General features: G+C 48.7%; 1 protein-coding gene and 1 pseudogene across 3 annotated transcripts in view; one reads left to right on the top strand and one right to left on the bottom strand.

The window, feature by feature from the left end:
• The window catches only part of Pex16 (peroxisomal biogenesis factor 16), a 170,585-nt gene that overhangs the window by 32,900 nt on the left and 121,959 nt on the right, over nucleotides 1-15,726 (bottom strand). For all 3 annotated transcript variants that reach the window (XM_084602445.1, XM_084602446.1, XM_084602444.1), the window contains 2 exons: nucleotides 10,483-10,617; nucleotides 10,242-10,314 (listed from right to left, as the gene is read on the bottom strand). In XM_084602445.1, the coding sequence (XP_084458571.1) occupies nucleotides 10,242-10,314; nucleotides 10,483-10,617 (208 nt within the window). The remainder of the gene's footprint in view (nucleotides 1-10,241; nucleotides 10,315-10,482; nucleotides 10,618-15,726) is intronic.
• LOC146192343 (zinc finger BED domain-containing protein 4-like) lies at nucleotides 1,114-2,573 on the top strand (annotated as a pseudogene).

Below are 15,726 nucleotides of genomic sequence, written 5' to 3'. Positions count from 1 at the left end.
GCCGCACTTCGTCGCCGCAACTCAGGCACTCCGGTGCGCTGAAGGCTAAGAACAATCTTGGAAGCGCGATGCTAAGTGCTGCTCGGAGGTACTATCGGGGATAATTTTGTCAGAAAGCGCGATCGGTGCGAAAAACGTTTTGCTTGCGGCGCTAGAGTTTCGTACAGCCATTTCCATTCTTGCTCGAGGGGGTAGTAGTCTGGGAATGTAACCGGAACGATGTTACAATGCTTCGGCTTAATAAGGGAAGCAACGCTCCGGCAAACAGCAGCCGCGAGCTGCTAGTGAAATGCAAAAAAAAAATGCATCGTGCGACACGCCTTGTCAGAGTGACGGCATAGGCCGGGAAGAGCGCCAGTTTTCCGCACCCAGGAGACGCACAGCAGAGCCGACGTTTCCATACGAGCACCCCTCAGATAGCGAAATAGACGCGCCAACCTCCGGCCGCTAGGTGATGGCGATGCATTTGAGCCACGCGCGGCGCGTCCTGAGCACTTCTGTCCCCGATAGTACGGCCAACGTATCGGTGGTGTGGGAGCCTTGGAGACACGATGGTGCGGTGCTGCCAGTGCTGCTAGGAGGTCTGGTCAACCTATGTGCCATTTTAACTTCTTTGGACGCAGCAGTCTCATCGACGCAACTGAAAAGAAGACGCAACCCAAGCCCAAGAAGCGAGGATCCTAAACTATAGAAACGCAAGCAACGTATGTGGCAAGTGATTGTCTAGTTCACTGTTGGACATTCTACCCGTTCGACCACTGGTTCGACCGTTGGCACTAAGCCAATGCGTCTACGAAAGGTAATCCAATATGGAACTACTTCATGAAAGTTGCCCCCGGCAATGAGGCTCGCTGCTTGAAATGCAAGGCCGTTTTGAAGACGCCAACGGGGACGACGACGACATTACAGACGCACTTGAAAAGACACCCCGATTTCTTTAAGGCCTACCAGGACGACTGTCAGGCACGCAAACACGCTGCCACCTTGAAAAAGGCGAGCCAGCCGAGTGTTCAGCAACCGTCACTTGCTGAATGTTTCACGCCAAAAATGAAGGCGACAGCACCGAAAGCGCAACAGATGACAAAGATGGTCGGCCGATTCATTGCACGCGGTATGCACCCGTACTCCATCGATGAGGAGCCTGGCTTTCGTGATGTGATGAAACTCGCCATGCCCGATTACGCAGTGCCGTCACGAACGACTTTCTCGAGGGTCATCATTCCCGACCTTTATGCATCGAAAAAAGAAGAGGTGCGAACGAAGCTTGCAGAGGTCTTCGCAAGCGGAGTGGAGTCCTTCTCTATCACAATGGATGGTTGGACATCGCGAGCGAACGACAGCTATGTAAGTTTCACTTGCCATGTGATGGATAAGGCGTTTGTGCAACATGTACATGCACTTGCCTGTACCGAATTGGTGGGTGCTCACACTGCCGAGAACTTGGCGGAGTTCATCGGAACTGTAATAGAGGAGTGGGAACTTCCATCTGAAGGAACGGTGCCGACCTTTGTGGTCACAGACAACGGGAGAAACTGTTTCGGCGGTTGCGCGATCGTTGTGGCAGGGCGTGCTGTGTTTCGGCCACACGCTTCAGTTATGCATCAATTGATGTCAAAAAAGATGTGGCGGGGCTTGCGCAGCTTTGTGCAAAAGCAAGGTCAATAGTAGGTCGGTATAAGCGAAGTGCCAAGGCTCGAGCACGCCTTAATGAAATTCAGAAAAGCATGCTTTTGGATTGTCTTGAAGTAGTGCAGGACGTACCGACACGTTGGAACAGCGAGCATGCCATGATGGCCAGACTTCTAAGACTTCGGGCCCCTATTACTGTGGAACTTTCAGAATGTGATGTGGTTGAAAATCTCACCGCACAAGAGTGGAAGCTACTAGCAGCATCAGTATAGGTCCTGCAGCCGCTTGATCAGGCCACAACTGAACTCTCTGGGGATAGCTACCCAACTCTCTCACAAGTTATCCCGCTGCTTGAATGCACAAGGATCGTTCTTGCACAGCATTTGAATGATTATGATGCAGCATCAATTGCATCCAGCCTACTAAAGAGCATCAAGTCTAAATTTCCTGACATCAAGATGTCTCAGCTTCCAGCATTAGCCATGTTGGCTGACCCTAGGTACAAAGATGCATGCTACACTACCGAAGCTGAAAAGAAATGGGCGCTTGATCTCCTTGTGAAGGCAGCAGAAGAGACGGTGCTAGTGCATCAGCATGCTGAGGTTCCAAGCGGAGTCTGCGCATCTCCAAGACCTTCAACTTCGGGTGACTCTGTGTGGTGCGCCTTTGACAAATTTAGTTCCGATAAGAGCCGCCGACCACACCATACAGTGAAGAATGAAGTCGCCGAGTACTTGAAAAGCCCCCTTCTTCCGCAGTCTGAAGACCCTTTGGCATGGTGGAGAACCAACGGCAGCCATCTGTACCCATCCATAGCACCACTTGCACGCAAATATCTTTCAATTCCAGCAACACAGACTACCAGCGAAAGGCTGTTTTTAGCTGCAGGAAACATAGAACCTGCTCACCCGTCATGTAGAACAGCTTGTGTTTCTGCACGATAACATTTAGATTGGAGTATGCTGGGCTGTAAATGGCAGCTGTCACCGGAAGTGCAGAATGTCTTTTTTTTTCTTTACTGTTCTTAGTGCTCTTGCTGCAGTGTAGTGCAGTTACTACTATAGTTTCAGTTTTTGGTTGTACTACTGGCACCGTTCTGTTATACTCTCATTTTTTTTAATTTTATCTCGAATTTCTTATTAGAAATCCAGCAGTATCTTTATGTGTTATAACTTTTTATTACTAAGCCAGCAAAAATTGTTCATCACTCACTTTAGGTGCTTTCTTAAAATTTTGAAGTGTGGTTTTAAATAAAGCCTCAGTGCAGTATGTAATGGCATCGCGTATTGGGAAAATAAATGGTTTTGGAAATGCCTACTGTGATTCAGCCTCTTTTTAGTGCCAGAAGTACTATTCGAACTATTCGCTTCGAAATTATTCGAAGAAAATCACTATTCGCTTCGAATCAAAAAACCACTATTCACACACCCCTACTCAACGCTACTATTGGCGCGGCATGTATGGGTATATTTGCGAATACGTCCGCTCCTGCATCGCCTGTCAGCGCTGGAAGTCATCCACACCGCATGCTTCTGGCCCCTTACAACCACTTCCAAGCCCGGCTCGCCCTTTTGACCGCATTGGCGTTGACATTTATGGGCCACTTCCCAGCACAGTTTCTGGGAACCGGTGGATTATCGTCGGTATCGACCACCTCACCCGGTATGCCGAGACCGCCGCTTTACCCGCCGCTACTGCCCGTGAAGTTGCCCTGTTCTTGATACATCATTTTGTTTTTTGTCACGGCGCGCCGCGAGAGCTGCTGAGTGACCGAGGACGCGTCTTCCTTTCCAACGTCGTTGAAGCTCTCCTGTTCGAATGTCGCATCATACATCGAACCACCGCAGCCTATCACCCTCAAACAAACGGGCTGACTGAGCGCTTCAATCGTATTCCTGGAAATATGCTGACGATGTACGTTGCCGCCGGTCAGACTAACTAGGACGCTGTTCTTCCTTTCGTGACGTACGCTTACAACAACGCCACGCAATCAACCACTGGATTTAGCCCTTTCTTCCTCCTTTATGGGCGTGAGGCGTCGCCCACAATGGACACTATTTTACCATATCATCCAGACTCCTCCGAGTGGGCTCTCCTTTCAGACGTCAGCAAACATGCGGAGGAATGTCGCCAGTTGGCCTGGAGTTTTACATCGGAATCTCAGGGCCGCCAAAAGCATCACCACGACAGAGATCTGAAGCCACACGTTTTTCTTGAAGGATTCCTTGTTTGGCTCCGGGTTCCTGGCACCCCACCGGGATTGTCATCAAAATTTCGAACCGAGTACCACGGCCCCTACCGCATTGTCCGTCAAATCTCCCCTGTGAATTACATCGTGGAGCCACTCACTCCCTCTTCAGACATGCGTCATCGCGGCCGCGAAACTGTGCACGTGAGCCGCCTCAAAACGTACTACGATTCACTCCTCTTGCCCTCACCATAGGTCGCCAGGATGGCTCCTCTTCGCTCCGGGGGAAATTGTAGTGAACTATGCGATTATATTACGAAGACGAGGATGAACTAGGCGAGACAATCACGAAGACGAGGATAAGAACGACGAAGTGCCGCTGCGCTGCTCGAGCTCGCTTGTGGAGGCCTAGACTGGCTGTATTCTTGTGTGGTTCGCCGTACAACTTCAAGAGGGCTATTACCCCTGTTAAAACACAGTAAAACCCCCCTTTCAGTACCATTAACGAACTTTCTCATTCCATTTTGTTGCTTTTATATACATGAATTGATAGTCAGAGAGTTCCCATACCCGATGACATTCTTCGTTTTTTTTCTAGACATGTCATCCTGATATATTGTCGAGAGTAAAAGGTTGCAGTATTTGACCCTAAAATTAGTTAAGCTAATTGCAAATTACTATTTATGCATGCTCTAAACAAAAAAAGTAAGCATGTCATCGGGTACCTCATTCCTTTTTGAAGAAAATGGTACCAATGTGATTTTTGTGAACCAAAAAGAAGTGATCAAAACTCTGTGTAAGGCTGAGGAGACTGACCAAAAATATGAAACTTGAGAAAACTGCATTTGAAGTCTGACCGTATGTTATAAGATGAACCGCTGATACCTGAAATGTGATATTTTTCACCAAAAATCACATATCCTTCCCATTTCTGAAACTGTCTTTGGATTCTGAATATGTCAACTAAAAATGAAGATATCGCGGACAATCCAAGGCCAAGGTAGCATAGGCCATTAGGAATTCAGCAAATTTGTGGACCTCATGTGTAGACAAGACAATAGCAATATTTTAATATGTAGCATATTGCCAATTATTGCACGAGGGCTGCAAAAGCTGTATAACTAAACAGTTCTAGTAAATGCTCATGGTGATTTGCACCTCTCCAGCGCTGTCTAGAGTGGTTCGTGCTGACGGCAATTTACACTTGTCCGGCGCTGTAGTCAGGGCACCTGTCTCCTTTGCGCCTCCTAGAGAGACTTTTTTCAGGATTGTTGCTCAAGAAGGCTGCTGTAGATTTCTGCAGCCTCATCCAGTCCTTTTCGAGACACCGATGAAGAAGGTTGCAACCTGGAGTGTAGCCGAGGCCCAAATCTACACTCTCATCAGTTCCTCTTCTGCCTTGGTTAAATACTGCAACCACTTAAGCAACTGCTCTTGCTACGCTGAGCAGTGATGCGTGGCTGTTCTTGGACACTTGTGTCCAAATCACAAAGTGCAGGCACTCAGTAGAATTTTGTGTCATGCCATCGGCACACCTCTCCAGCAAGGCATGATCACTGAGTCGAGCAAACACTGGCTCTAGTGCTGCGCGAACAGAGGCTGGTAAAGCATCTTTGTGAGCAGGAGGCTCCTCGGCATTCGCGATAGCGCGATTGTATTTACACCACGAGTTCACGCCATCGGGGCACAAGCTATGGTCGGGGACACTGTCTGTCGAAGACGTGCCGAAACGTGGCTCGCACTGCCTTCTTCATTCCTGGCACGTCATGTGTGTGGCTGCGGTAGGCATACCCGTAGTAGTTGGTGATCTTTCTAATTTTTTCTTGAGTCAATTTCCCTCTGCCTTCGAGAGTTTTGCCCTGGGCCTTTTTTTTCTCCAATAAGCTTCATAGTGCAGTGCCCATAAGCTTGAGCACATGATTCAAGCAGTCCTTTTTTTCTATGGGGACAAACCCATAGACGTTTTCTGCCTGCAAGGCGTGGAATGAGCGGCTGTCTCCATCACAAAGTATTGTCATGAAGCGGAGCCCATTTTTGGAGAGCAAATGCTTGAACATCAGCAGGGCTGCCTCAACTTCCATTCGCCCTGAATTGCAGTCTATGTTCTTCTGGCACTCGTGCTCTGCCAGCCAGTCTTCGTAACCTTCATCTGAAGGTTTAGGACCGATGGTGCATCCAAGACAAAAGTTTGAAAGGACAGCATGGTCAATCACTAGAGTAGTGTACATTTCAATGATACAGCCTACCCCAATATGTGATGACCGCCCTCTGGTCATTTAGGTGCCTTCAAAGATAACATCAATGTTATTGGCAGGCTGATAAAGGTCTTCATAAAATCCTTTGACAACACTAACACTAGCAGCTTCAAAAGCTGCTGCAATGCCCTCACAAACCTTGACCACTTTCCTTAAGTGGACTTGAAACGTTTTCTGTGTGACAGGTTTATTCCGGTGCAGAAATCAGAGAGGCCCGTAACACCTTTTCCGATGCTCTGGATACTTTTCATGGCCCTCATGTTCACCTTAAAGGGTGTGATCTTGGCAGGTCCTTTAGTCCTCGGCGACGAAAAATGCGCCACATGATAGTCGCACGCCGAGTATGTCACCTCCAATTTCACTGCTAGACCGTACTGCTTGTCGGACTTGTCCAGATCGAGCGCAGAAGACAGCCCGCACTTGCCACACTTGCAAAAAAAGCTCCTTCAGCAGCACCAAGTCCACCGCGACAAAGTTAGTGCCCGATTCAGCCTCCTCTGTGTGCGCCAGATCCACTTTAAGGAGATCGAATTTGTGCTGCGTCGGCAGCTTAGCATCCATGCCGCGCTTGACCATGTCTGCGTGTCCCATACACGTGGCGATCTCCTCCACCATGTAAAATCCAGTGTCAAGTCGGCAAGATTAGCTGAGACTAGGCCTCAATTCTGGAGCAAGTTCATCCGGCGATGGGCTTCGAACAATTTTCGTCCGGCATGGTCGAACGTTGGGTAGGCGATAGAACAGGCGACGATCGCTGTGGTTGGGAATGGGAACACTCATCATCGGGCATGGTCAAACAGCGGGCAGGCAACAGGGTAGGCGATGCTCGCTGCGGCAGCAAGCCGTTTTCATCCGGTACAGTTGAACATACTGACGTCAAACCGCACTTCACGTTGGGTGGCCGACGTTCCTCCGCCCGAACACATGGCGCGTCGTCTTCAAACGCATCTGCCGGCATCGCTACTTTCTGCCCACAAAGTATGCGATGCAGGAAAGCTGAAACTAAAATGATCTCGTGAAACTTCGCTAAGCGAGCACTGCGCAGAAAGAGACGTGGTCAGACGCACGAAGCAAGTATTACGACGGCGAGCGCAAAAAGAAAACAGAAAGAAAAAAAATGGCACGCGTCGGGTTGGCCAATGGGAGGCCTAGAACGGAAGGCTCGCCTCGCACGCGGGAGCTCCAGCCAATCAACGGCGCAGGAAACTAACGAGGGCATTCGCTCTCCTTGACTGACGCCATTTTGAGATGCCACAAAATACACAAAAAGAAACAAGCTTCAAAAGAAGCCCAAGATGGCGGCGATCGGCCAGGTGCTTCGCCCGCGGCATGCGTGATAAATTCGAACAAATTTCACACGTTTGGGACATTTCATGGCTCCCGTGCTGTTTAGAAAGTCTACCGTATTTCGATATTAAATTCAGCGTTAATATTTACAGAGCAGGTGCTCAATAGTACAAACATTTTAAAAACACATTTTTCCCAAAACCAATTTTTTGGCCATTTTTGGCCGTTCTAAGACCCACATCCTTAAATGGCATTCCGCTACAGTAGAATCTCGATGATACGAATTGCAAGGGAGCACGCAAAATATTCGTATCATCCCGAATTCGTATGATTCAAAACAAGTCAACATCCACACGGGAATGAATTGAAAATGAACCAAAGTTTATTATGGCGAACTACTTGCGGCCGAAAAAGTCCGTAATGCTTGTCTGCACTTTTTTGCTGTTGATGTCGCGGACAAGCTCCGCCTGAAAGGCATAAAACCGTGCCGCGGTTTCGTCGCTCACGCTGCTGGCACTTACGGTGCGGCGCAGAACGTCCAAAGCGTGAAGAGTATCTGCCTTTGACGGTGGCTGATCACACTTGTCATCAGCGTCACCATCGCTGTCAGGCTCACTTTCGCAATCATTCGCTTCATTAACCAAGTCTTCAATAGACCTCAGCCCACAGGTCGCGACATTGTCGTCCGCGGTAACGAAGTCCCGAACCGAAGCTTCAGTTTCCAGATTGTCCCAGCCATCAATCGTGAGGTCTTCGTCTGGCTCTTGACAATCTCCTGCCGAAGCCGCAGCAAGTCCGATGGAAAATCCGCACTTTCTAAAACAGTTCGAGATTGTGTCTGAAGTTACACTATCCCACGACATGGCTATAAAGTGCAAAGCATCTAAGAGACTGATCCACAAGTTTGCTTCTTCACGGTCAATTTTTGCCAGCAGACGCCACACTACAAGTCCTTTGAAATGATGTTTCACATTTCTAATTATCCCAGCGTCCAGTGGCTGAAGATGGCTGGTAGTGTTCGCCGGCAGGAACCTGACTTTCACGTTATTGAATGTCATTTCCTTTGGGTGGGCAGAGCACTGGTCCACGAAAAGCAAACTTTTCCGGTTTCTTGACGCCATTTTCCGATCAAGGCTTGTCAAGAACTCGCGGAAAAAATCTCCAGTCATCCACGTCTTTCGGTTGCCTTTGTAAAAGACAGGCAAACGCTCCACCGATCGGAAACACCTCGGTTTCTTCGACTTACCGATTGACGGTAAGCTGGAGTTTCTCTGATCCATCCGAGTTGCAGCAAAAGAGTACTGTTACTCTCTCCTTGCTTTTCTGGCCGCCCTGGCATGCCTGGCCTTTTACGCACAAACTTCTTTCTAGTTGAAGGTTGAAAAAGAGGCCCGCCTCGTCCGCATTAAATATGTCGTGGCGCGTACTCCGAAATCAGTGCCGGCAGCGTGTTCAGCCACTCATCTACAGCTGACTGATCCACTTTCTTGCCTTCACCTGAGACGACCCGGCAGACAAGTCCGTGCCGCTCCTTAAACCGGTGCAGCCATCCCCCAGACGCTTGGAAATTTTCAATTCCAAGCGAAAGCGCGACGGTGTCGGCTTTTTCACGTAGCACCTTGCTGTCCACGTTGACGCCGGCCGCTGTCACTTCGCGGAACCAAGTCAGCAGAACCTCTTCCAGCTTGACATGGGTCGCTGTTTTAGCCTGCTTCACGTTCGCACCGAAGTGCTGCACATTCTTCAAGATGACATCTCGCTACCCAACAATGGTGCAGAGTGTTGACGGTGCCAACCCTAGCTCTTTTGCTAAGTCAACACTCTTCTTCTTAGGGTTTTCGTCGACCCTCTTCAGCACTTCAAGCTTTTCCTTAAAAGAAAGGGCTTTACGCTTCCGCGACATTTCGGCAGCAGCGAACGCTTGCGTCTTTCTAACGTTTGGGCAGTTCACGTCACAGCGAACGACAGAAAGAAGCGGCGAACGGAGAACCGGAGAACTACTGTAGCGGCAGCCAGCGTCACAGTCCTCCTGGGAACAACCGGCGAGACAACTTTTCGATAGACCAATGAGCTGCCAACGAATGAGTGACGTACACGACTGGGCACGTGCTTCGCCTTGGCCGTCCTTGTCTAGTGCTCGTCGGTTTGCTACGAAAGGGAGGGGGGAGTAGGGTGGCTAGTGGGGTGAGAGGTGTTGGAGAGGAGAGGCAGCGGCCACGGTGGGTACCCTCTCCCCCTGTGAGCTCTTGCACTGAGCTGCTCGGTGGCTTTGTGCGTTTGTACAACGTTCGTTCCTATCATTCGCGGCGTTCCTATCATTCGCGGCGGGGGGGAAGGGGGGGGGGGGGAGGGAGTTGGCGGCGGCCGCGTCGGTTATGTTACCCTCTTGAGGCCAGCCGCGCCGGCCCGCTCGCATGCACGACTGGTTTGCACGTTCGTATCAACCGCGGCAGGTTCAGAAACTCTTCGTATCACCCCGAATCTTAACGTATTCTATACAATGTAGTTCGTTCAAAGCATTCTTAAAATTCGTATCATCCCGAAATTCGTACCAGCCGTAATCGTATCATCGAGATTCTACTGTATACCAGACTAGGTATCAGGCAGTGCCATGGGAGGGCGCTAGTGTGCCCTCCATATAGTTGCGAGAATGAACAGAGAAGTGCACCACATGCAGAACAATGTGTGAATAGACTAGCATGGGAGCCCAAATGCGGAAGAATAAAGCTTTTTGAGTTGTGCCTGGTACAACTGCTAGAGCATGACAGAACCAATGTGGAAAAACACAATCTGCAATGCACTAGCCCCAATACATTTGCTGGCTGTCACTGTTCAGTGAGGCTAACTGCGGGGCAGCATTGATTTGCGATCCAGCAGCCTACCTGGCTACATCCAGGCCAGCCGCCATCAACCAGGGGGTCCAGGACAAGCGGCCGCACAGGCCGAGGGCCGACACTGGAGAGACCCATCAGTCAAGGACAGAGCCAATGTACGAGTGCACACTGGTAGTAGTGGAGGAAGAGCAGTGAAAAGCTCAGGCAATGGAGGTTAAACTGTAGGGAAACGACATCTCCCCAAAAGCAGCATTCGCTACAAGTGAAGCCAAGCGAATGAAAAGGATACAGTGGGCCAGCGGTCGCACCACGTGGGCAACCTCTGCGGCCAGCTGGGCGCCTCGCAGGGGCCTGGGGCTCCCAGTGCCGCTGGTGCATGACGGTGCTGCTGGAGGGCGCCACTGTCTCCTCGAAGTCGGTGGTGCTGCATAACAGAGTCTCAAGTGGGCCACAGGCAAAAGGCTACGCTGCATGTAGACACTGGGTACTACACTGTGCCACGTTCTTTCCTTTCAAAAAGGGCAAAGGGACATACATTTGTGCAGCGCTCTGGCACAAAGTAGGCTCCAATCACTAGTCTCAGGCAACACAAAAAATTCTTGCATTGCATCGTGCCTGCCCACACTTTTGCGGGTAAAGTTCCACTAGAAGGGGAATGGAGTACAGTGCAGTCCACTTATAACGATACCAGATATAACGATACATTGCTTGTAGCGATCAAATTCTTGTGATTTATAATTTTTTTCATTGCACCTATATAAAAATAAACCAGATACAGTAAAACCTCGTTACAAAACACACTCAAGGGACACGAAAAAGATGTCTCTTGTAAGCAAGGTCTCTTGTAACGAAAAATTCTAGAAGCACTGTGTTGATCAGTTTACTGCACATCAGCATATAAATGCATTCACAAGCATTGATAGGAAAGCTTAAAGAAGTTATTCATACTAGTATGTATTTTTGTGAGTGCAGAGTGTATTCCTTCCCAAATTCTGGAGGTAAACCACTTCACTTTGCAAGCCTTCCTGTTGCTCTAATACCTTTGAAGCATTCTTACATGCTCGTCATCCTCAGATGCTGACACTTTTCCTTTGAAATGTCCTCGTAGTTATCCTCTGTGGAACATGTGCCATTTACAGATACGAATTCCTCAAAAAATTCTGGTACCTCAGCAGTCTCTTGGATGCTCGCCCAAGCTTTATCTTCAAGGAAGCTTTCCACAGTATGCATATATGGGCCCTCTTACATCATGTCGCCACATTTAAAGCCTGCTTATCTGAAACGGTTTTTCACAGCTTCACTTCTGAGGCCATTCCAGACACCTGAAATCACCTGAACAGCAGACTTCGCATCAATTACTATTGTACAGCCTTGCTGCCTGTCGAGCAGTAGGCGTTCTACCAACCTTGTTTTGTACAGTAACTTGACAGAGTGCATAATGTCTGTCTGTTGGTTGAAGGTAGGGTGTGGAGTTTGGAGGGAAAAATAACTTAGGTGGCTTTGAGCACGAGAACTTTAGTGCTTTTGGTGCCGCAAGAGGCATTGTTCACAAAAAGGAAGGCATCAGGATTGTAAGCTTTCATCTTGTGATAAAATTTTAACAGCGAGGAGTTAAAAATGCTGGATGTCATTCATGCATTTTGATTGCTTCGTAGGTGACAGTAATGCAATGCCAGTGGCTGAAACAGCGGGTTCGTTCTGACTTTTCAATCCTGGGGAAGCACTCCTCAGTTCTTGACATATTGCAACATAAAGGATGCTGATATGGAACAGAATTTAGCTAAAGGAAATCTGAAGCGCATCGTGCGCAGTCGTGAGCAAAAGTGATATACAGTAGAATCTCGATGATACGAATTGCAAGGGAGCACGCAAAATATTCGTATCATCCCGAATTCGTATGATTCAAAACAAGTCAACATCCACACGGGAATGAATTGAAAATGAACCAAAGTTTATTATGGCGAACTACTTGCGGCCGAAAAAGTCCGTAATGCTTGTCTGCACTTTTTTGCTGTTGATGTCGCGGACAAGCTCCGCCTGAAAGGCATAAAACCGTGCCGCGGTTTCGTCGCTCACGCTGCTGGCACTTATGGTGCGGCGCAGAACGTCCAAAGCGTGAAGAGTATCTGCCTTTGACGGTGGCTGATCACACTTGTCATCAGCGTCACCATCGCTGTCAGGCTCACTTTCGCAATCATTCGCTTCATTAACCAAGTCTTCAATAGACCTCAGCCCACAGGTCGCGACATTGTCGTCCGCGGTAACGAAGTCCCGAACCGAAGCTTCAGTTTCCAGATTGTCCCAGCCATCAATCGTGAGGTCTTCGTCTGGCTCTTGACAATCTCCTGCCGAAGCCGCAGCAAGTCCGATGGAAAATCCGCACTTTCTAAAACAGTTCGAGATTGTGTCTGAAGTTACACTATCCCACGACATGGCTATAAAGTGCAAAGCATCTAAGAGACTGATCCACAAGTTTGCTTCTTCACGGTCAATTTTTGCCAGCAGACGCCACACTACAAGTCCTTTGAAATGATGTTTCACATTTCTAATTATCCCAGCGTCCAGTGGCTGAAGATGGCTGGTAGTGTTCGCCGGCAGGAACCTGACTTTCACGTTATTGAATGTCATTTCCTTTGGGTGGGCAGAGCACTGGTCCACGAAAAGAAAACTTTTCCGGTTTCTTGACGCCATTTTCCGATCAAGGCTTGTCAAGAACTCGCGGAAAAAATCTCCAGTCATCCACGTCTTTCGGTTGCCTTTGTAAAAGACAGGCAAACGCTCCACCGATCGGAAACACCTCGGTTTCTTCGACTTACCGATTGACGGTAAGCTGGAGTTTCTCTGATCCATCCGAGTTGCAGCAAAAGAGTACTGTTACTCTCTCCTTGCTTTTCTGGCCGCCCTGGCATGCCTGGCCTTTTACGCACAAACTTCTTTCTAGTTGAAGGTTGAAAAAGAGGCCCGCCTCGTCCGCATTAAATATGTCGTGGCGCGTACTCCGAAATCAGTGCCGGCAGCGTGTTCAGCCACTCATCTACAGCTGACTGATCCACTTTCTTGCCTTCACCTGAGACGACCCGGCAGACAAGTCCGTGCCGCTCCTTAAACCGGTGCAGCCATCCCCCAGACGCTTGGAAATTTTCAATTCCAAGCGAAAGCGCGACGGTGTCGGCTTTTTCACGTAGCACCTTGCTGTCCACGTTGACGCCGGCCGCTGTCACTTCGCGGAACCAAGTCAGCAGAACCTCTTCCAGCTTGACATGGGTCGCTGTTTTAGCCTCCTTCACGTTCGCACCGAAGTGCTGCACATTCTTCAAGATGACATCTCGCTACCCAACAATGGTGCAGAGTGTTGACGGTGCCAACCCTAGCTCTTTTGCTAAGTCAACACTCTTCTTCTTAGGGTTTTCGTCGACCCTCTTCAGCACTTCAAGCTTTTCCTTAAAAGAAAGGGCTTTACGCTTCCGCGACATTTCGGCAGCAGCGAACGCTTGCGTCTTTCTAACGTTTGGGCAGTTCACGTCACAGCGAACGACAGAAAGAAGCGGCGAACGGAGAACCGGAGAACTACTGTAGCGGCAGCCAGCGTCACAGTCCTCCTGGGAACAACCGGCGAGACAACTTTTCGATAGACCAATGAGCTGCCAACGAATGAGTGACGTACACGACTGGGCACGTGCTTCGCCTTGGCCGTCCTTGTCTAGTGCTCGTCGGTTTGCTACGAAAGGGAGGGGGGAGTAGGGTGGCTAGTGGGGTGAGAGGTGTTGGAGAGGAGAGGCAGCGGCCGCGGTGGGTACCCTCTCCCCCTGTGAGCTCTTGCACTGAGCTGCTCGGTGGCTTTGTGCGTTTGTACAACGTTCGTTCCTATCATTCGCGGCGTTCCTATCATTCGCGGCGGGGGGGAAGGGGGGGGGGGAGGGAGTTGGCGGCGGCCGCGTCGGTTATGTTACCCTCTTGAGGCCAGCCGCGCCGGCCCGTTCGCATGCACGACTGGTTTGCACGTTCGTATCAACCGCGGCAGGTTCAGAAACTCTTCGTATCACCCCGAATCTTAACGTATTCTATACAATGTAGTTCGTTCAAAGCATTCTTAAAATTCGTATCATCCCGAAATTCGTACCAGCCGTAATCGTATCATCGAGATTCTATACAACACTCAGCCAGTGGCGGAGCTCTAGAAAACTGCACCCCAACTTTATCTAGCAACAGCTATCCAAGATCGATACAATAGCAGCGGTGCCCCATTTTATCCACATGCATGTGCCGATGTCGCAGTCCGTTACGCTGTTGCTAGATGGCATTTCGATGCAGTTTTCCCTGGCTCTGTTGCTGGCTGAGTGTTGTATACCACTTTTGCCCACGACTGTACGAGCTGGTACGCTTCAGCTGCATTGCATGAGCACACCTGGATTGTGTCTTTTCTAAATAGTGAAGAATTTACTAGAGGGCCTTGAAAAAGTTGTTCTTGGTAACCGAGTGTCTCTTGTAACCATGTCTCTTGTATGCAATGTTGTTAACATGGCAGACATAAGAAAACCAACCAAATGATTTTCAAATGTCTTTTATAACTGAGCGTCTCTTGTAATAGTGCCTCTTGTAATGAGATTTAACTGTATAACGATCGATTATTGGCAGTACATTGAATATAACAATAGATTTATTGCCACCCGGTAGGTGTTTACCATGAAAATTTGACTGAATATTCAATTAAAGATAAAATATTTAGAAGACAATGACGCGAGAACTCGACATATGTGGCAAACAGTGATATGCGACCAAAACAGAATAAAATAAGCACTATCATCATCGCAATCGCAGCCGCACAAATGGTGCTGCTGCGGCCGTATCGTCATTGCCATGACTGATTCCACGTCTGTGGAAGATGGCGACAACCACATAGGCGGACGGTGCAATAGCTCACGAGATAAAACGGCAGATTCATCGGGATTTTGGCAGGGTTTCAAGGTTGGAAGCCTCGTGAAAAAATATGAACATTTGCACTTTATGATTTTAACGATCATCCACGCTGGGGATGTTCTTCAGTTCATCCAGCAACTAATCAGTTTCGTACAAGCATGAAGGACTGCTGCCAGCGTATACGCTACTGGAAGCGATGCTCACAGTGATTGTCAAGCTTCAGCTGCTGCTAAAGCGAGTGCAAATTTCCGACTTCTTTAAGTATGCTTAAGTTACTTTATGGCTACTGATGTATACTGTAACAAAGTGCTTAGTGCTCTTTACGATGATTAGCATTGTTCAACCTGATTACTCACTGCTTGTTCAACCTGATTTCCCATGCTGTAGGCAAGCCTACAGCATGGGAAAATACGTGGGAGTGACTTTTTTTTCATTTTTCTTTTTTCTTTTTTTGCTGGTCCTAATATAACAATAATTGGTTATAACGATCAGATTTTTAGGTTTTCTCAATATTGTTATAAGTGGACTGCACTGTACACCGAGATCTCATTTTTTCGAATTTGGAAATTAAAAAAAATTCCATCTAGGAGCATGGTCCCAGTTGATCCCCACATAA

This window comes from Amblyomma maculatum, chromosome 4 (genome assembly GCF_055883805.1).
Source record: "Amblyomma maculatum isolate TAMU_Amacu chromosome 4, ASM5588380v1, whole genome shotgun sequence".
NCBI lineage: Eukaryota > Metazoa > Arthropoda > Arachnida > Ixodida > Ixodidae > Amblyomma > Amblyomma maculatum.
This window is presented reverse-complemented; position numbering and strand designations above follow the sequence as displayed.